The sequence below is a fragment of the Carcharodon carcharias genome, chromosome 7 (assembly GCF_017639515.1).
Source record: "Carcharodon carcharias isolate sCarCar2 chromosome 7, sCarCar2.pri, whole genome shotgun sequence".
Classification (NCBI taxonomy): domain Eukaryota; kingdom Metazoa; phylum Chordata; class Chondrichthyes; order Lamniformes; family Lamnidae; genus Carcharodon; species Carcharodon carcharias.
In genome coordinates, this window is record NC_054473.1 from 37,992,880 (window position 1) to 38,015,044 (window position 22,165).

At 44.2% G+C, this 22,165-nt stretch overlaps 1 protein-coding gene across 1 annotated transcript in view; it reads left to right on the forward strand.

Moving 5' to 3' along the window:
• cacna2d3a (calcium channel, voltage-dependent, alpha 2/delta subunit 3a) overlaps positions 1-22,165 on the forward strand; it is a 1,018,794-nt gene that overhangs the window by 788,031 nt on the left and 208,598 nt on the right. Inside the window, exon 26 of the mRNA XM_041191614.1 lies at positions 3,870-3,991. Coding sequence (XP_041047548.1) covers positions 3,870-3,991 — 122 coding nt within the window. The remainder of the gene's footprint in view (positions 1-3,869; positions 3,992-22,165) is intronic.

Genomic DNA, 22,165 nt, shown 5'->3' on the forward strand with positions numbered 1-22,165 from the left:
GATTTCGTAAGAAACAGTAAAACTTTATTACGGCAACATTTAGGAGCGCTTGCACGCTAGCCCTAACCTCTCGTCTGAAAGATTCTGTGCACCGCCCACCCCCCCCCACCCCCCACTAAATTGCTAGTGCTAGGAGCTCACTGGTTGAAGCCCCTGCAGTACATCACATGACCCATGATTGACAAGAGGGAGGGATAATACATGCAGTTACCACAACTTTCATAGCATGCTTGTTGTTTCTAGTGCTGTATCCTAGCTGTGTATTGTGAGCTTCCTTCGTCTAGAAGACCCTAAAATGCAGTGTATAATGACCTAGTATCCTAAATGCAGGGTTAACATAACAATGGATTTGCAAACAAGACTGCATGTTTTAAAAATAAAAACAAAACAGAAATCAAGTACTGAAGAAGTAATATTTTTGGAACATTGGCCACTATGCGGGTTTGGGAACACCCACTCTTCAAAAGTTAGTTACACTCTACAGAATTGAGAGCCACATTATTGCAAGCCTTGTGACAGTGATAAAATTGGGAAAGGATTGTTTGATTCAATAAAATGCAGGAGAGGGAATTCCTGATTCAAGAATTGACAAGATGATGTTGGAGCTTGCAAACAGGAGATGAGAATGGGGGTGAGTTGGAGGGTGTTAGACCATACAGCATTTGGATGATGACCATTAACCTATGAAATACAGAAAACATTTAAAAAGTGACTGTAAAGTTGTAAATAGCTGTGCCTAAAATTACATTGTTTAGGGCATTTAAAATATCAATTCCACCACCACAAGTGTCATTCTCAATCTGCCTGGGAAATACACCGTAGGGCTAAGAGAGAGTGTTGGTGACTTCTACCAATATAAGTTGACCTTGTGAGTCATATGAACATGCCCAGCGGTGTCTGACCTTTTCAGGAGTTTCTGCGTGGGTAAAGCAGGATACCCTACTGAGTGCATATTAAATCTGTGGGACATGACAATATGTGCTGTGCGTTAGTGATTTATTGAGCTCTGAAAGAGATTACTCACTCAGCTTTAAACCGTTTCATTTACATATACAGAAGATGGTAATTAAGTATATTTTTCAATGCCTCATATCTGAGCATCACCAAGCCATCTAAATACAAAAAGAGTTTGTTAAAAGGACCACAAAAGTTTGAAGGGTTTTTAGCATAAGTTGGCAGTCAAATGATTCACTTCAATGGCTGAGATATAACTGTTTCAGAATCTAACTCCTGATCATCTGAATGGCCTAGATTTAGCAGTACCAATACCAGTGATGCTCTCAGTGCTCAACATTTTTCCGAAGTACATAAAACCACAAGAAATAGGAGCAGGATAAGACCACATGGCCCATTGAGTCTGCTCCACCATGCAACACCATTATGACTGATCTTTGGCTTCAACACCATTTTCCCACCAGCTCCACATATCCCTTGATTCCCTGAGAGACCAAAAATTAGTCTATCTCAGCCTTAAATATATTCAATGATGGAGCATCCACAACCTCCTGAGGTGGTGAATGCCAAAGATTCACAACCCTTTCAATGAAAAGATTTCTCCTCATCTCAATCCCAAATGATCCGCACCTTATCCTGAGACTGTGCCTCCATGTCCTAGATAGCCAGGGAAAGCAACGTCTCAGTTTCTACTGTCAAGCCCCTTCTGAATCTTGTATGTTTCAATGAGATCACCTCTCATTCTTCTTAACTCCAGACAATGTGCTCACCCTCAATTTACTCACCCTCTCATCACAGGACAACATTCTCATCCCAGGAACCAATCTAGTGAATCTTTGCCATACCGCCTTCAATGCAATATTCCTCTTTTAATATGGAGACCAAAACTGCACACAGTATTCCAAGTGTGGTCTCACAAAAGCCCTGTACAATTGCAGCAAGACTTATTTGTTTTTGTACTCCAATCTCCTTACAATAAATGTCAATTATCCACTTACATTCCTAGTTGCTTGCTATACCTGCATGCTATCTTCCTATGTTCCTTGTACAAATACACCCTAGTCCCTCTGAACATCAACATTTACAATTTTCATGTCTTATAAAAAATATTCTACTTTTTTTATGACCAAAGTGAATAACTTTGCACTTCCCCACTTTGTATTCCATCTGCTACCTTGTTGCCCACTCACTTAACCTGTCTATATCTTTTTGTAGCTTCTCTGTGTCCTCCTCACAGCTTACATTTCCACCTTGCTTCACATTGTCAAAAATCTTAGATACATTACTGTGTCTCTTTGTCTAAGTCATTAATATAGATTATAAATAGCTGACCCTTGTGGCACTCCACAAGTTACAGCCTGCCAATTTGAAAATGCCCAATTTATCCCTACTCTTTGCTTCCTCTCTGTTAACCATTCCTCCATCCATGCTAAAGTATGTTCCCCAACTCCCTTATCTTGCATGTTCACCTTTTGTGTGACACTTTTTCAAATGCTTTTGGAAATACTGTATACTACATCTACTGGTTCCCCTTTATCTACCCTGCTAGTTACATCCCCAAAAAAATTCTAATAAATTTGTCAAACACTATTTCCCTTTTGTAAAATCATGTTGACTTTGTTGGATCATGTTATGATTTTCTATGTGCATTGTTAGAATTTCCTTAATAATAGCCTCTAGCATTTTCCCTACGGCTGATGTAAAGCTGACTGGTGTACAGTCCCCTATTTTCTTTCTTCCTCCTTCCCTGACTAGCGGTGCTATATTTACTAACTTCCAATCCACTGGGGTTGTTCTAGAATTTAAGAAATGTTGAAAAATTAAATGCAGCACACCCACTATCTCTGTAGCTATCTCTTTTAGAACCCTAGGATGGAAGCCATCAGGGCTTGGGGATTTGTCAGATTCTAGTCCTTTAAGCTTCTCCATACTTTTTCTCTACTGAGAATAATTATCTTAATTTCCACACTTTTATTAGCAATTCTGGTATTCATGCATGTGCAGTTAAATGTTGAAATCTGGAAGTTGCTGCCTAGTTGGCCCTGTTCTGCCACAAGCTTTGCTCTAACAGTATCTTGTTGAGAGACTCGGCATTGAAATACGTGTAAGGCTGTGAATTTTTGGTACTTACCCACTAGACACTCTTGCCAGAGAGAGCTAGGCCTTGTCCATTCAAGCATAAGTGATTTTTTAACAGCATAACAAATCTTAATTATTGTCAAACAACCTCTCTGGCACTGAAAATTAACTTTTACATGTGTGGAGTCTTTTTCCATCAGATTTTAATTACTGTTGGAGATATAAAAAAAAGGTCAAATTTATTTTTTTACCTTTTCATTCTTTCTCTCTTATTCTAATTACACTTCCTGATTTAGAGTATGAATGTCTCAGTGAGGATGCTACAATCTGATTTGTTGCAAAGACAAGTTGTTGCTTTCCCAGTTCATGCAAAGCCTAGATACCCTGTAGCACATATCCAATGACCGTAGGTTCCTGCTGAAAAGCCCGGAAAAAATTTGCGGGTAGCTGTAAGCACAATGAATGGTGTGCATTATTCCTTCACCAGTGACTGCAAAATTCGAGCCAATATAAATATCAAATTATACCTATGTGCTGAATTGGGCATCACTATCAGATCAGCTGAATTAAAATTATTAAACATGTTTCCAAAAGATAATACTTGTGAGTGTAATTGGTTAATGAAGATACTAACTTGGTGTAAATGTGTTGCTGAGTAAATACCACAGACCAAGTTACCAGTCAGTTTGTTTAGCAAATAAGCAATGAGAGAGGAAACAATTAGTTCTAACTGTGATTTATTAACAGTGAAAATATTGCATCAAGCCCTTTTTTTTGGATATGTTAAACAAAATAAAACAAAACAAAATAATCATATTTGTTTCCTCTGTTTCAAGAGATTTCTTGACTGCAAAGGACAGGGAAAGTATTTTCACTGCAGACCATTTCCCTCTGTGGTACAGGAAATCAGCAGAACAACTTCCAGGCACTTTTGTCTATTCAATTCCATTTAGTACAGGTTAGTAGATTCTTTTTAACAGAGCTTCCTAAGGGTGGTATTTATTGTTCATTTTGTAATCACTTTTCTGTATTTCATAAGTGATATATTTCATTAAAAATACTTTACAGTTATTTGTTAGTAAGAACTTGAATATAGATGAAAAGAGAGACATGTTGCCGAAGTTTTCAGTCTTGCACTCATCAGGACAAACACAAGGATGCCACATTTGAACATGTCTCTCTTTTCAGCAATATAAATAGTTTCTTAAAGTGTGTTTAAACTCCCAGCAATTATTTCTCTTGCTATGTAATGTATCCTTTCTCTACTTAATTATAAGGATAATTTATTAGCTGTTTCCTATTTATTTATGCTATTTTTGGCCACATGTTCTGCCATGACATTATACGTTGCTTCTTAAACTTGCTACAACAAGCATTCGGTTCCTGTGCATAGTCTCGTGTGTTACAGTGATTAAATAAGTTAAATTCTATTTTAATCACATGAGATTTCAGCTACTTACCTGTAGGCTTCCAGTGGCTGTATGAAAGGGAAGAAAGCAAATATAATTATAGAAAGAAAATATATTTAAGGATGTCACTGTCTCCTTTTGGAGATCTCTTTCCAGGATTCTGACTTTTTCTAATTATGCCCCCTGGTGATTGATTACGACTAATTACATTTTTTTGTTTCATGGAGTTTTACTGCTGTTTTGCAAATCGCTTTTTGTGATCCTATTCCCTTTTCCTTGCAAATTGGAGTTCAGTATCCATGCCTCTGACATAACATCATTTTGATTGTGTAAATTGAAGTCATGGCAGCAAAGATGCTTAGACAAAGCAAGCATAGAATGTGGTAGCAGAGGGATGATACCCTTGTTATATTCAAAAATGAAACCAAACTGCTCTAAATTTCCTGTGCAATTTGGCTTCAAAATAAAGTTGGTAACCAACCGATGTATAGCTATTACTGCTAGCAGATTTCTCGACTGTAGAGAAAGTGGATCTAGACAAGCCCCTGGCTAGCTCCTCCACAGGTTATCACCCTGTAATTCTTTACTTACATGGAATTACACAGTAATGCCATAGGGCAGAATTTTGCCCTTGGTGGGCAAGCAGACTCCACCAGCTCGGCGGTGGGCGGGCAGCCGAACTCTGCTGCCAAAACAGGGCCTGCCACCATTTGGAGTGGGTGGGCCTGCCACCATTTTGTGTGGGCGAGCCAATTAAGGCCCCCCAGCAGCCTGCCTGACAGGAAGTGCTATGTGCTTCCTGTGCGGGGATGAGGAGGGATTCCCTATCTGTCAAAGTGCGCTGTTTCAGGGAGATTAGTGACAGGTAAGAAAAGTCAAAAAATAGAAAAATATTAAAATTATTAACATGTCCCCCTCATGTGACAATGTCACACGAGCTGGGGCATGTTAATAAGAAACACATAAACTTTATGAAACTTTTTAATAATGGACATGAAACCTCATCTCGCCAGTGGATGAAGTTTCATCTATAATCAGGAGCCCACTGGGGCTCTTAGCCTGCCCACCAGCCTTAAGGTTGGATGGGCAGGGTCTTTAACAATCTTAATTAGCTTGTCAATGGCCTTAATTGGCCATTGCCAGGTTGGCAGGCGGACAGCTGATTTTGCTGTCCGCCCGCCTTCCTGAAAATTTAAAGGGACCGGGATGACATCAAGGGTTCCTCCCAACGTCATCCCACATCAGTTTCCCTTCGGCAAGCGGGCCCCGCCCTTAAATTGCTGATGGGAAAATCCTGGCCATAGAGCTATTATAGCACAGAAAGAGGCCATTTGGCAAATTGAGTCCATGACAGCTTGCTGCAGAACAATCCAATCAGTCCCATTTCCACACTAACCCCTGTAAGTATATTTCCCTCAATTTCTCAACCAATTTCATTTCGAAATCATTCATTGCCTCCACTTCTACTACCCTGGTAGACAGTGAGTTCCAGGTCATTACCATTCACTGTGTAAAAAAATTTCTCCCTCACCTCCTCGCAACAGCAGCCCCCCACCCCCCCCCCGACCCCCCACCCCCCCCCCCGCACCGCTTTCGTAAAACCTTAAATGAAAGTTCAAAAAGTGGCGCAAGACGGAGAAACTCGGGAGAGTTAAACAGCAGCGTGAGAGGGAGAGACTTGGGAGAGTTAAACAGCAGCGTGAGAGGGAGAGACCCAGGAGAGTTAAACAGCAGCATGAGAGGGAGAGAGCGGGGAGAGTTGAACAGCAGCGTGAGAGGGAGAGACCTAACAGAGTTAAACAGCAGCGGGTGAGGGAGAGACCCAGGAGGGTTAAACAGCAGCGTGAGAGGGAGAGACTCAGGACAGTTAAGCAGCAGCATGAGAGGGAGAGACTCAGGAGAGTTAAACAGCAGCGTGAGAGGGGGTGACCCAGGAGAGTTAAACAGCAGTGTGAGATGGAGAGACCGGGGAGTGTTAAACAGCAGCGTGAGAGGGAGAGACCCGGGAGAGTTAAACAGCAGCGTGAGAGGGAGAGACCCAGGAGAGTTAAACAGCAGCGTCTTAGGGAGAGACCCAGCAAGAGTTGAACACCAGCATGAGATGGGGAGAAAATAGCAGTGGAGTGATAGAGAGGAACAGCATAGTCAGAGGGATAGACACAGTTCTCTGCAGCCAAAACCAGAATCCAGAATGCAGAAGAGTCCATTCTGAAGAAGAGTCATCTGTACTCGAAAGTTTTACTCTGTCTCTCTCCACAGATGCTGTCACACCTGCTGAGTTTTTCCCGCATTTTTTGTATTTGGTCAAGAAGGCCATGTTGTCTGCCTGGTGCCAGGGTTTGGGACATCAGCTCTGGTCTAGAGAGGAACTTGCAGTGAGAGTGGGAGGATCCAATAGTCGTGGTCCACGTTAGTACCAGTGACATAGGCAGAACTAGGAAAGAGGCTCTGCTTACGGAGTAGGAGCAGCTAAGGGCTAAATTAAAAAGCAGAACCTTAGGATTATTACCTAAACCACAAGTAAATTGGCATAGGCAAGTAAATGTTAAATGCATGGCTCAAAGATTGATCAGGAGAAATGGGTTCGATTCATAGGGGACTGGCACCAGTCCTGGGGAAAGTGAGAGCTGTACCCATGTGACAATCTTCATTTGGGACCATTATTCTGGTGAGTCATATAACTAGGATAGTAGAGAGAGCTTCAAACTAAATAGCCGGGCAAGGGATATGGTGTGGGAAGATATGATAATTAAAGAGAGAAGACAAAGCAAGACAGCAAGGTAGCAATAAGGGAAATGATAATCAGAGTGTGGCAAGAAGAGACAGAACATACAAACTTAAGAGTGATAAGTCTAGAGGATGCGAAAATAATAAAAGGAAAAAACAGGTGGGGTGATAAATAGTGAGGAGGATAGCCTTAGATTACAGGAGGATATAGATGGGCTGGTCAGATGAGCTGATCAGTGGCAAATGGAATTTAATCCGGATAAGTGTGAGGTGATGCACTCAGGCAAGACAAACAAGGCATGGGAATACACGATGAATGCTAGGACCCTGGGAAGTACTGAAGATCCGAGGGACCTTGGTGTGCATGTCCACCGGTCCCTTAAGGTAGCAGGACAGGTAGATAAGTTGGTTGAGAAGGCATATGGGATGCCTGCCTTTATTAGCCGAGGTATAGAATATAAGAACAGGGAGGTTATGCTGGAACTATATAAAACGCTGGTTAGGCCACAGCTAGAGTATTGCATACAGTTCTGGAATCCACATAATAAGAAGGGTGTGACTGCACTAGAGAGAGGGCAGAGGAGATTTACCAGGTTGTTGTCTGGGCTGGACAGTTTTAGTTATGAGGAGAGATTGGATAGACTGGGGTTATTTTCCTTAGAGCAGAGGAAATTGAGGGAGGACATGATTGAGGTGTATATTATTATGAGGGACATAGATAGGGTAGACAGGAAGGAACTTTTCCCCTTGGTGGAGGGATCAATAACCAAGGGACATATACTTAAGGTATGGGGCAGGAGGTTTAGAGGGGATGTGAGGAAGAATTTTTTCACCCAGAGGGTGGTGGGAATCTGGAACTCACTGCCTGAAAGGGTGGTAGATGTAGATACCCTCGTAACATTTAAGATGTATTTGGATGTGCATTTGCGATTCCATGGCATACAAGGCTATGGCCTAGTGATGGAAAATGAGATTAGAATAGTTAGGTACTTGTTTGATTGGCGCAGACTCGATGGGCCGAAGGGTAAAGTAGCATGGTTAAATTACCTCTAGGTAGCAGTGATCATAATGTGATTGAATTTCACATTCAGTTTGATGAAGAGAAGAGTGGATTTAAGACTAGTGTTTTAAACTTAAACAAGGGCAATTATGAGGGCGTGAAGATAGAGCTGGGTAAAGTGAACTGCAAAATTAGTTTAAGGAATAGGTCAGTGGAGATACAGTGGCAGACATTTAAGGAGATATTTCATAACACTCAGCAAGATACATTCCAGTGAGTAAGAAAGGCTCTAGAGGAAGGATGCACTAGCCATGCCTAATAAAGGAAGTTAAGGATAGCAACAAATTTAAAGAAAAAACGTACAATTCCACAAAGATTAGGGGCAGGTCAGAAGATTGGGCAAAAAAAAACAGCAAAGAATGACTAAAAGAATAAGGAGGGAGAAATTAGAGTATGAGAGAAAGCAAGCTAGAAATATAAAAACAAGCAGTAAGAGTTTTTCCAGGAATTTAAAAAGGAAAAGAGTAACTAAAGTGAGTGCTGGTCCTCTAGTGAGTATCGAGGGAATTAATAATGGAAAACAAGGATATGTGGATGAATTGAACAGATATTTTGCATCTCTCTTCACTGTGGAAGATACAAATTACATCCCAGAAATAATTATGAATCAAAAGGTGAAAGGGAGGGAGAAACTTAAAACAATTACAATCACCAGGGACAGGGTACTTAGAAAATTATTAGAACTAAAAGCTAATAGGTCCCCAAGTCCTGATGGACTTTATCCTAGGGTCTTAAGAGGTTACTGAGATAGTAGCTCCATTGGATTTGATTTTCTAAAATTCTGGAAAGGTCCCATCAGATTGGAAAATAGCAAATGTAACTCCTCTATTCAAGAAAGGAGGGAGACAGAAAGTAGGAAATTACAGGTCAATAAATTTAACATCTGTCATTGGGGAAATGCTGGAATCTATTATTAAGGAGATTATAGCTGAACACCTTCGGTCTGTTGGCAAGCATGACCCAGACCTTCCTGTAGTTTGCCGTTTCAACACACCACCCTGCTCTCATGCCCACATGTCCGTCCTTGGCCTACTGCAATGTTCCAGTGAAGCTCAACGCAAACTGGAGGAATAGCACCTCATCTTCTGATTAGGCACTTTACAGCCTTCCGAACTTAACATTGAGTTCAACAACTTCAGATCATGAACTCTCTCCTCCATCTTCACCCTTTTTTTTATCCCCTTATTTCTAATAATTATTATGTATATTTTTTTATATTTTTTTTATTTTCCCACCTATTTCTATAATTATTTTTACAACTTATTTCCACACTGTTTTATTCCCACCTTTTAGTCTATTTCGATCCCCTCCCCCCACCCCACCCCCATTAGGGCCATCTGTCACTTGCTCATCCTGCTTTCTACTCTTGATGTCACCATTAGCACATCCTTTAGCTAATATCACCACCGTCAATACCCCTATGACCTTTTGTTTATGACATCTTTGGCAATCTTTCCTTTGCCTCCACCTATCACTGTCGCTGGGTCAAAACTCCCGAACAGCACTGTGGATGTACCTACACCACATGAACTGCAGCGGTTGAAGAAGGCAGCTCACCACCACCTTCTCAAGGGCAACTAGGGATGGACAATAAATGCTGGCCCAGCCAGCAAAGCCCACATCCCATGAATGAATTAAAAAATGTCCCTGTGGTGTAGAAATATGCACAGTGCTGTTAAGAGAGGGAGTTCCAGAATTTTGACCCAGCAACAGTGAAGGAATGGCGATATATTTCCAAGTCAGGATGTGAGTGGCTAGGAGGGGAACTTCCAGCTGCCTGTTGCCCTTGTCCTTCTAGATGGTAGTTATCATGGGTTTGGAAGGTACTGTTTAAGGAGCCTTGCTGAGTTTCTACAGCGCACGGTACTCATTGCTGTTACTGTGAGTCGGTGGTGGAGGGAGTGAATGTTTGTGGGAGGGGTGCCAATCAAGCGGGCTGCTTTGTCCTGGATGGTATTGAGCTTCTTAACTGTTGTTGGAGCTGCATTCATCCAGGCAAGGGGAGAGTATTCCATCACACTCCTGACTTGTGCCTTGTAGACTGTGGACAGGCTTTGTGCAGTCAGGAGGTGAGTTACTCACTGCAGGATTCCTAGCCTCTGATCGGCTCTTGTAATCACAATATTTATATGGCCAGTCCAGTTCAGTTTCTGATCAATGGTAACCCCCAGGATGTTGATAGTGGAAGATTCTATGATGGTAATGGTGTCAAATGTCAAGGGACGCTGGATAGATTCTCCCTTGTTGGAAATGGCTATTGCCTGACACTTTTGTGGCAGGAATGTTGCTAGCCACTTGTCTAGCCTGGATATTGTCCAGGTTTTGCTACATTTGGGCATAGACTGCTTCAGTATCTGAGGAGTCACGAATGGTGCTGAACATTGTGCAATCATCAACGAACATCCCCACTTCAGACCTTATGTCCATTGATGAAGCAGCTGAAGATGTTTGGGTCTAGGACACTATCCTGAGGACCTCCTGCAGTGATGTCCTGGAGCTGAGATGACTGACCTCCAACAACCACAACCATCTTCCTTAGTGCTAGGTATGACTCCACCTAGTCGAGAGTTACAGAACATGAGTTACAGAGCATAATGTAATAATTCACCTGATGAAGTTCGAATTGTTATGGTGTAAAATCAAATGAGTTCTCTTGACCCTTTGGTAAAGGAGTTAAGCAATTATACCATTGCATAATATGCAAACTATCTGGAATACATCTGTTATTCTAGATCATGTTGTATTACCTTTGAACATGACGCAAAATGACGTTGATTTCCTCGAGAACAATAAATAATTTTCTGCGTATTGTTTATCTTTGTACACAGTCACAGCTAGGTATACACTAATTACAATCTGACATTTAGCACAAAGCAAAAAACACTTGCTCCGTATAAAATTCTGATGCATGCCTACAGCTGGACTCTATGTAAATGGACTAAAGCAATAAAAGGTTATGTCTATAAATAAGAATATAATGATTGTCTATAAATATGTTTCATAACCATGTAAATCTAGAGGCCTAGGAGATGAACATTGACAGCAGTGTGATTGCATCAAGTCATCACACTGGCATTCAGTGTTTCGCGGAGATATGAAACAAAGATCAAAGGCTGAGGCTGGCCTCAGTCCAGGGCTGGATTTGCCCAAGTGGATCTGCTGGTGGTACACCAGTATAAAGTCAAGGCTGGAAGGATGAAATTTTATACCAGCAAAAGATTGAAGCATTTATCTATAAAGTATATTATGAAATTTTATTCTTCTGGATTGAAAACAGCACATACGTGTCTGAGACAAGTGCTGATGAACTAAAGCTGACCAAACTGAAAGTTTAAAAAAACTTTATTTATTTTGCATCTAAAATCCTAAAATTGCCTCGCAGTAAAAAAGTTAACAAAAATAAGTTTTTGTTATATAATTTGCTGGACTATACAAAATGCCCAATACTGTCCCACCCAATTTCACACACAAGTGAAATTCATACTAAACTACGACAAAATAATCGCCAGCTGATCTCTGACCAAAACCATGAGTGGTACAGGTTAACTGCCCTTATCCCAGGGTATGTTAGATCATTTAAGTGTAATGAATAGAAGAAAATCAGACAAGATGATGTGATGCCATCCATCCTTAACAGAGTTAGCAGAGCAACCCAATTCCCCTTTCCTTCATGTTCAAGACTTGTTCTTTCTTTTACTTCTCATGTTTCAAATAATCCATCATCCTTACATGACTGATTTCTAAGGTGCCTGGTCATTCCTGTGTGTCTAAACCCTTCCTCTTATCTGTCACTATTCCAAGATTTGCCATTTGTCAACAACCTCTGTAGAGATTGATAACATTTAAAATGAAATTCAAGCTTCCAGTTACCAGCTAAAAAAAAATGACACGTCTAGATTTCATGTTTTTAAGCTTTTACTGTAATGAATGACTAAAAGCACTATTACACTAAAAGAATAAACACTCTCTTCCTTTTGTAAACAATTTATACCTTAAACTACAGAAACGTTTCACTGAGTAAAACTTTGAGTGACCATCTCCAGGCACTTTCCTCAGTTTTGGGAGAGTTTCTTAAGTCCACCATCAGCAGTAAAACCTTTTTCAATGATTTTTCTTCCCCCTGACCATGCCAGAACAAAGCTCTTGGAATCTGTAGAAGGCTGCAGGATACTAGAGACTGTCTCCCCCATGCATCCAGTTTTCAAAGTCAAGCAGCTTCTTCTCTCTGCTGCCCACACAAAATTATTGTCTGTCAATGATATTCATTGATTTATAGGAAAGTCTGTAACCTGATCTCAAAAATTGTTTCCTCTGCCCTCTTCCTCATGGCAATGTGAAACATATCAACCTTGCATCCAAGTAGAAATACTAATTAGCTATCTTTGATGCTACCTCTCTTTCATCCTAGAAGTAAGTGGACAGTTTACAGCACAACTATTTATAGCCCAATCCCAACAACACCTTTCTGGGACTTTGGGTCACTCACACCAAGATTTTTTAGCCCTGTTAAAGCGGGACCTGCCACAGGAGATTCAGCAGCCCAGCCAAAAGTCCACTGAATTTAGGCAGGATCAGATGATCCGGGCGGGTCATAAAATCTTGTCCTCAGAGTCTACTCACTGTAAACCCAGACTGCTGCCATTGTCTCTGCGTGTAAATACCTTGCAACTTCTTTTCAGTAAAACAGTGTGAATCTTCCTTTGATCTCTAACATTCAAACCACCCAGACTGACTGCTAGTCAGTCTGCAGAACAGGTCACAAGAGCCTCTTCATTGGCCCTAAATTTAATGATAGAGTCCCAAAATATAATAATCTTGTAAACTTCATAATGATAACACATTGGGCTGGATTTTACGTGCCCCTGGGTGTGTTTTCAGCAGGAGGAGCATCTAAAATAGTGGGGGTGCCCAGCCCACCGCTTTCCCATCCACCCCCAAACTCACCCCCATAACATAGCAGGTGCACTGGCGCTGAAATTAGCAACCCGCCCACCATATTTAAATAAATAATTATGGGTCAATTGAGCATGTTAGCCAGCCAATTGACCTCAATAACACGCTGCCCACACCATAGTACAGTTGGCGTGGGCAGTCAGACAGGAATGGACAGGTTATCTAATTAAAACATTTTTAAAAGCACAGGATGAAGGGGGAATACTATTGCCTTTTGCACATCAGGGGGCAGTCCCCCTAAGATGGTACCCCCCCACCCCCCCACCCCTACCTGCCTGCTCTCCAAAACCCACCATCCCCAACCAGCTCCCCCTTCCCTAAACTGGCCAAATCCTCCTCATCCAATACCCCAGATTTACTTCATTCCAGGATCCATTGGACCTTCTTCTTGGGACTGGTTACAGTTCCAGCAGTGCCCACTAATGAAATCTTGAGGCTGCCATGAATACTGGAGCTGCTGGCTAATCAGATTGGCTGGCAGCTCCTCTCCAGTGAGGGGTGGAAGTTCTACTCTCCATTAATTTAGCACCCCTATGGTGTCTTATGGTAATGAGGTGGGCTGGCATGGAGCAAATTGGCTTCCAGCCGACTTTCCTTCTGGGTGAAGGGGTATGAGCCCTCTGCCTCCCACCAACCCTCCCCCACCACCCCCCACACCACGTCCTGTAAGATGCAGCCCATTATTTGTATCACCGATATTTTCGATGCGTTTGAGGTTCCATCACTCTCCATAGTTTTGAATCCATGAATTCTCTTCAAAGCCTTTGGAATTCTTTCCTATACCCTTACAATTTTCACCCAGGCCAATGTTCATTTTAAATGCTATCACTGTTTTAGAAACATAGAAAATAGGATCAGGAGTAGGCCATTCAGCCCTTCGAGCCTGCTCCACCATTCGTTATGGTCATGGCTGATCATCCAACTCAATAGCCTGTTCCCGCTTTTCCCCTTTTTCCTTTGATCCCCTTCGCCCTAAGAGCTATTTCTAACTCCTTCTTGAAAACATGCAACGTTCTGGCCTCAACTGTTTTCTGTGGTAGCGAATTCCACAGACTCACCACTCCCTGTCTTACTCCCAATCTTATTCCCAATGCTACAATTTCCAGCAAATAATCATGCCCACTCCTGAGACACCATATTCAGCTGACTGCTGCAATAATTCAGTAAAACCATATCAAAATCTGGAACTGTGATTCTCTACACTGCTTGATTGAGTATTTCACTGCAACATTGGAAGCAAAAGCCAGGGAGGGAATCATCCCAGATTTGCACCCAGTGCAGTAGCGGGCAGGTAAAAGGACATTTTGGCTGGCGGGTTTTCATGCCGCCGTATCGTCCCAACCTGCCACATTATTTATGCATTCCCGGGAAACGCCGTTTCCATGGTGGGCGGGCACTCGTTCGCCCGCCTGCATCACCCCGCCGCTTCATCACACCAGGTGCCATATTTAAAGTCCAGCCTCACGCACACACCTCAGTGCTTCCAGAGCACGATGGCTGCAGGGTAGGCATGGCCCTGAAAGGCAAAAACTGCAGCCCACAGGTTTAGTGGCGCGTCACTGGAATGCCTTTTGGACGCTGTGGAGCCCTGCCGGGATGTCCCCTAAGCTCACTCTGGCTGCAGGATGGGCAGTCACATGACCAACCAGGCTTGGAAGGCAGTGGCAGTGATGATCAGCGCCAATACTCTTCAGAAGTGGACAGCCACCCAGTGCCGCAAGAGGATGAATGATCCCCTCCATTTTGCCAGAGTAAGTCACTCTTCTCATCACTTTCAACTCATACGCTCACAAGTCCATCACACATCCACACAGCCCTCATTCACTGTCGGTTCAAGGGACATCACCATTCAGTCTCTCACACTCACTGTCATTGTCCTTATCCCATCCATGGGACCACTCACCGCCTACACATGCCAGGCACATATCATCTGGCCTGGCAGGCATCCTGCTTACACTTTCTCCATCTCTATTCATGCAGGATAAGCTGGCACACAACAGCAGGGAGAGGTTGCAGACCGGTGGAGGAATGCCTGAAATCAAGGTCCTCATGGACTTTGAGAACAGAGCCATCCAGCTGGTCAGCGATGATCTGGACCATTCCTGTGCTGGTGATAAGTTCGGTGCTGCTCTACGAAGTGAGGGTCCAGCATTGCAACATCCATCAGACAACCATGCTGTGAAAGATGTGTCCTGTTTCACAGGCCACTGCTATGCACTCATTATTTCTCCCTGCTTCCAGGGGCACATCTGGGAAACAGCCGATGAAATCCACAACCCAGGGCCTCCAATCAAGTCCCAGAGACGCCTGTGGAGAGGAATCTGAAGGCATCCTCCTTGAAGTACCATCACAGCGCTCACCCACACCCTCCACCCGCACAGAGACACACACCTCAGTGGGGCCTAGCTTTAGAATAACCTCGGGATCATAATCTGGTGAGCACATTGCACTGTCTGATCCACAGCAGGCTCTCACAGGGACTTCCATGGTGTCCGGCACTCGGAGGACTGCCGGAGGCCAGAAATTTACTGAGTTTGAGTCAGATGACGAGGCTCCAGACTCGGTCATGTCACAGTTACTTGAACTGAAAAAGCAAGCTCGGGAACATCAGGAACGTGCCTGCTGCACTCTTCAGATAGCAAGGCATGATGGAGGAGTCCATCTGCCTTCACTCTGAGGTGATATCGCCAGCATGCCAACGCACTGGGGTCAACGCTGGTAGGATGGTGGCCCCCATGGAGACCTAGGTCCAGGACATTGGTCCTGCACTGCTGAACTCCATCGCTGATGCCATAGTTGGCCGCCAACAGTGTGTACGCAAGAAGGGTGCCGAGCAGCTCGATCTCACTCCAGCTACCCCTTCTGCTCAAGGAGTCAGCATGGGGCTCTCGGACACCCATAGAGAGGAGGATCAGCAGGTGTACACCCAGGTGACTCCGGGAGTGTCTGGCCCATTCGAATCCCCTCTTCCTCTGACCTCAGTTGCTCCAGCTCCACAGGCCAAGGAGGGTGCCACTACCTCACAGCAGGACCCTGAAAGCAGGCTGGGGCCTCCAAGTCTCAGCCGTTCAGAGGACGCCCGCCAAGATCATCACAGACAGGGCATTGCAGTCAGCAGGCTGCCTCCACCTCCGCTGTAAATGTCCGTGGAGCACCAAGACGTAGCAGCAGGGTTAAAAAGGTTAAGAAGAATTAGTTGCACAGCCTTGGCATGGGTGTTAATCACTTGTACATACTGTTCACTATTGTCAATAAATTCCCAAGAATGTCTCTCCGCCTTTGGCTCCTTTTTATGATGAGCAGTGTTTGTGTCACTCAGATGTGAAACCTTTCTGCACAAGATAAAGGCAGGTGTCTCAGTCCAGGACCTCTTCCCTGTGCTCTGTGCAGCCTTCAGACCAAAGTGATGGGCTGGTCTCACACTCCCTGGACACATTACTAATGCTTGCATCTTGATGGTGCTTGTCGTTGTTGCCAGAATGTCATGGGCAGGTGTCACAGAGTTTCGTCATTCTCTCTGTGTGCTCTCAGCACCTTTCAGTTGGGGCTGGCCCTCATCTCTTCAACATCTGTGACCAGTGACGCTGTGCTCCTGAAGGGCTCAGGTGATTAAGGCAGACTTAGGATCAGATGCTTTTAGAGTTTCATGGCTGCATCTCTATGATATGAGCCTGATCACAAGCAAGCTGCCCTCAGCCATACAGGAGTCAGACATTCACAGAGGCTATGTGAAGAGCTATGGAGTGTCCTCACTGCATGTTGTCATCATCCTCCTGGAATCTAGCGACTGTTAGGGCATGCATTGCATCTCCATGACAGGAGCATTATCACAGAGGGTATTCGCGCTGCCATAAGCCAGACAGTAGTCAAACATTCACAGATGTAATGTGAGGATCTATGGTGTCTCCTCACTGCATGTCATCAGCATCCTCCACAAATCAGCAGCTATGAGAGCCTTCCAAACATGCCCGCCTCATCGAGCCAGTGCAAGGGCCTCATCCCCGTCATCATCACCTTTGAGGACCTCCTCACCCCCATCCCCATTGGCACCTTCCTCATTGGAGGAGACCTCCAGTTCCTCCATCTCCTCCTCAGCCAGTTCCTCTCCCTGTTGTAGCATCAGTTGTAAAGGGTACAGCAGACGATGATGATGTGTGACACCCTCTGAGAACTATATTGCAGGGCTCCAACCAGACCGGTCCAGGCACCGGAACCTCATCTTCAGCATCCCAATGGTTTGTTCCACCAAGTTCCGAGCTGCAGCATGAGCCTCTTTATACCATCGCTGTGCTGCATACTGAGGCCACCGCATGGGTGCCATCAGCCACAGACTCTCTCCATGTCCCTGTAGCACCAAACCCTCCAGTAGTGGCAGATGTGACTGAACAGTTCCCTAGACATGTGCAGTCTTCAGCGACACTGATTCTCATCATCTGCAGGAATGAAAGGCAGCATCTATAGACCCTGGGTGTCGCTAGGTGCCACCAGTGATGGCTCGCTGTGGCTCCTTGGCAGCATGTGCAGGAGCTCCAGCTGCCACTTCTTCCTGAGATTGCTGCTCCTGCCTCTGCATAGCCAGGAGCCTCAGTCACTCTCCTCCGTTGTCTTCGCACTCTGTAGGCCATCAGGCAGACAGCTAGTTCACCAGGCTGCATGATCCTGATGTACACCTCCTGCAGGATGATTGAGGGAGACACGCGGTTAGCATGGGTGTACTAAGAAACTGTCCTGTTAAGTGTGAAGACCCCTTAACATTTCCCAAAGAGTGCTGGCCACCACTTGGATGGCCAGAGCTTAGTGCACTGCATGGCTGCCCAAAACCCCACCTCTGCCCCACTCCACCGAACCGATTGGCGGCAGCTCCGCACACTGGACTGTATGCTGTGCTCTCAGCACAGGTCGAGGCATTCTCCTAACCCGCACTGCAAGGCTACAATATTAGCTTGAACCAGGGGGAGATTGGTCCAAACCGGGATGCTAACATTGCAAGGGAGCAGCTGGCCATTGGCAGGCTGAGCGGAAGCTTCAGAAGTTGTTAATGAGTTTTAGTATTTATGCAACTCAAAAAATTACAGGACATTCAACAGTCAGCAGCAGGAATGGTTAAATATGAGATTTAAATCGATGGTTCGCTATGTTCTAATCTTCTCAGCTGTTACAGTTTGGTTTTTTCCCCAACAACTTTAATTTGTGTTCCTAGCAGAAAGGCAGTTTTCACAAGCTGATGTTCCAAGGAGCTGAAGCTTGCATTTTTACATGTGCCGTGAATGACATGACATTAATACTGGTCTGTTAAACCATATAGGGCTGGATTTTCATCCTTGAGATGGATAGCAGGAGTGGGAAAATTCTCAGCTCAGCCCGCCTGCCTCTGGAGAAAGTGCCCACAGGATGGGACTTACATTGCTGGGGGTGGGGGTTAGGGGGTGGCAGTGATGGGTGGCATCGAGGCAGTTGTGGGCTGCAGTCAGGCCACTGACCAGGAAAAAGGTTCAGAGGCAACCACAGGGGTTGCTGGGTGCAGACGGGGGCTGTTTAAAAGGCCTGCCTTGGTGCTGTGCCTTTGTCCCAATTATAATAAAAATAGAAAGGCCCTCCAGCCCTCACTCCTCACAGCCCCTTAACACCCACACACAGACCCCCCCCCCCCCGCCCCCTTAACCTACCAATGCCATCTCATGCACCCCACCCACCCCTGTGGCCCTTAATGACCCCATGCCAAGGTATGTCCCCCAAACAACCTGAATGGCCCCTCATGCCCCCATGCCAAGACATGTCCCCAACCAATCCCTATGGCTCTTCATGTCCCTCATGCCAAGTTATGGCACTTCCAAGCCCATTCATCCACTGTATAGAACGAATGAACCCAGTTGTGACAATGGGATGTGTATAAAGTAAGCTTTAAAAACAGTTATTCATTGATAACTTCCCACTTTCTTAAAATTAATTCCTTGTTGCTACAGCCCAATGGAAGTGTCAATTATCCAAACTCTTCAAAGTATTAACAATTGAAACTCCAAGTACTTGAAACTACTTTATCTTGTGTTAACAAATATTGTACGTTTGACAGTGTAGATAAGAGAGCCAGAGCTGTCACTCAAGGAATGTTTTCTCTGGGACTCAGGTCTTTTAGTACTCCAATGGATGTCTTGGCTCTCAGCCAAGAATACATGAGACTTGGCTGACAGCCCAGAAATTCATTAGCCTGTTGAAAATCTGGCTCAACTCCATGAAAATTTGGCTCCATGAAAATTGCGGAGGAATGGGATATCCCTACCACGCAATGGAACTGATCCCAGGTCTGGAGCGCAGGGTGAAGGCTCATTGCCCAAACTAGCCTGCAGCCTTAAAAGGCACTCCTAAAAATCAGAAACACCAGGAACAGGGTAGGGAATCCCAGAATTGGGACCCCCAACAATTTCTAAGGGGCTCCCAAGGCATCCCAACTTGGCGAAAATCCAGTCCATAAAGACAATGTGAAATGCCCTGACATTTTTCCCTTACTCCAATATGCTGTAAAGCTATGTGTTCTAGCTAAAAATTTGAGAACATGAGAAATAGGAGCAAAAGTATGCCACATTGAACTTGCTCCATCATTTAATAAGATCACGGTTCCTCTTTGATCTCAATTCAACATTGCTGTTTGATTCCCATATTCCTTGATTCCCATAGAGTCTCATAATCTATTGATCTCAGCCTTGAATATATTCATCAACAGTCATCTAAGGTAAAGAATTCCAAATATTCACAAAGTTTTCTGGGTGAAGAAATTCCTCTTCATCTCAGTCGATTATGGCTGTCCTCTTCTTCTCATAAGACAATCCTCTCATTCCCCAAGTCAATCTGCTGAACCGCCATTGCATCCCATCCAAGACAAATACATTCTTCCTCAGGCACAGAGACCAGGTTGCACAAAGTACTCCGGATGACGTCTTGCCAAAACCCTGTACAGTTGCAGGAACACTTCCTTGCTCTTATACTCCAACCCCTTGCAATGGAGGTCAGCATACCACTTGCCTTCTTAATTGTACCTACATGTACAAGAAACACAGGAAGGACACCCATATCCCTCCAAATAATAACATTTCATTGTTCTTTTCCATTTAAAAAAATTCAGTCTTTTCTATTCTTCCTACCAAAGTAAATAATCTCATGTTTCCTTCACATTATTACTCCATCTGCCACCTTCTTCCCACTCACTTAACCTATCTAAATGATCTACAGACTCTTTGCGACTTCTTCACAGTTTCTGGCCAGAGTTTTTCCCTGGTTGGGCAGGCTCGGCAGGAGCGGGCGGGGGAAGTCGAGAAGCCGTTCTGCGATTTCACTCGGGCCTGCCCTGCGTGGATCACGTTTGCTGAGCGCTACCTGTGCAGGAGGAGGGAGAGGGGGCATGCGCGCAAAAGAGTGCTTCAATCTCCCTGGGGCACGGCGTTGCCTCAGGGAGATTGAAGTGCCTTTAAAAAAAATTATTAAAGATGGTAAAAAAAATTTTTAAAACATGTTCCCTCATGTGACTCTGTCACATGAGCTGGGACATGTTTTTAATTCAAAAATAAAGTTTTCAGTTATTGTTTATTTGCTTTAGGAAACCTCATCCCACTTGTGGATGAGGTTTCCTAAAAAATATAAAGGCCACTTGGCCTTTTCGTCTGCCCGCCAACCGTAAGGCTGAACGGGCTTGTCAATGACCTTAATAGGCCTTTCAATTATCAGTGGGGATGCTCGCCCGATGTCATCACGTGTCATATTACACTCAGGCGTGTCAGGCATGGGCCCGCATGCCAAACATAAAATTCTGCCCTATGTTCCCATCTAACTTTATATCTTCAACAAATTTGGCTACATTACACACAGTCCTTTCATCTAACTCATTAATATAGATTGCTGTCCCTTCCTGTCACACTCTCTTATTTTTACCAAAAATATTACACAGCTCTGTGGACTTGATGTTTCTCTTTATATTTTCCCTCATTGGAACTGTACCACCCACCATTAGCCAACGCCACCACACCCCACCTCACCCACACCCTTTTTTAATTTAAAGCCCTATCTACAGCCCTGCTTTTGTGATTTACCAGGAAACTGACCCCAGTCATGTTTAAGTGGAGTCCACCCCAGCAGAATAAACGATTACTGGTGCTTGTGCTTATGAGTCAAAACCTCTTCTTTTCACACCACTCTTTGAGCCATGTGTTTAGTTCTCTAATCTGCTTGGAACAATGCAAATTGGTGTGTGGCTCAGGTAACAGTCCAGTAATTATTACCTTTGAGGTTCTGCATTCTAATTTTGACCGTAGCTCTTCAAACACTCTCAGCAGAACATCATTTTACCTATGTCATCAGTTTCTACACGGACTACGCCAACTGAATATTCCACCACCCACTCCAAGATCTTTTCAAGCCCTTTAAACCCTAGCACTGGGCAGGCAACACAATTTTCAGAGCTCCCATTATGACTGCAGAAAATAGTATCTACCCCCCCACCCCGGACTGTGTTGTCCACTAATATCCCATTGCTTTTCACTTGAATGGTCTCCTATACCATGATACCATAGTCAATTTGCTCATCCACCCTGCAGACTTTGCCATCATCCACACAGGCAGCCAGTACTTTGTACCTGTTAGATAAGGGGAAAGGACCGAGATTCCTCCAGTACTGCACCTGGGGCCCCCTTGGCTGCCTACTTGCAGTTACGCCCTGTCCTTAGCCACGAACCAGACCTGTGCCACTTCCTAAAATAAGGGGTGTGACTGCCTCAAGGATCAGAGTGCTCAGATAACTCTTCCATTCCCTCCTTCCCTGATGCCCCCTAATATCTGCACCTTAAACCTCAGCTCAACAGCTCTGAGCTGAAATTCCTTGAACTTCAGACATTTACGTTTTGTCTGGGATTGCAATGATTTCCACAAACTCCCACATGTTGCAGTTATAGCACACCACCTCTACTGCCATCCTGATATAACTTTATCTTCTTCCACC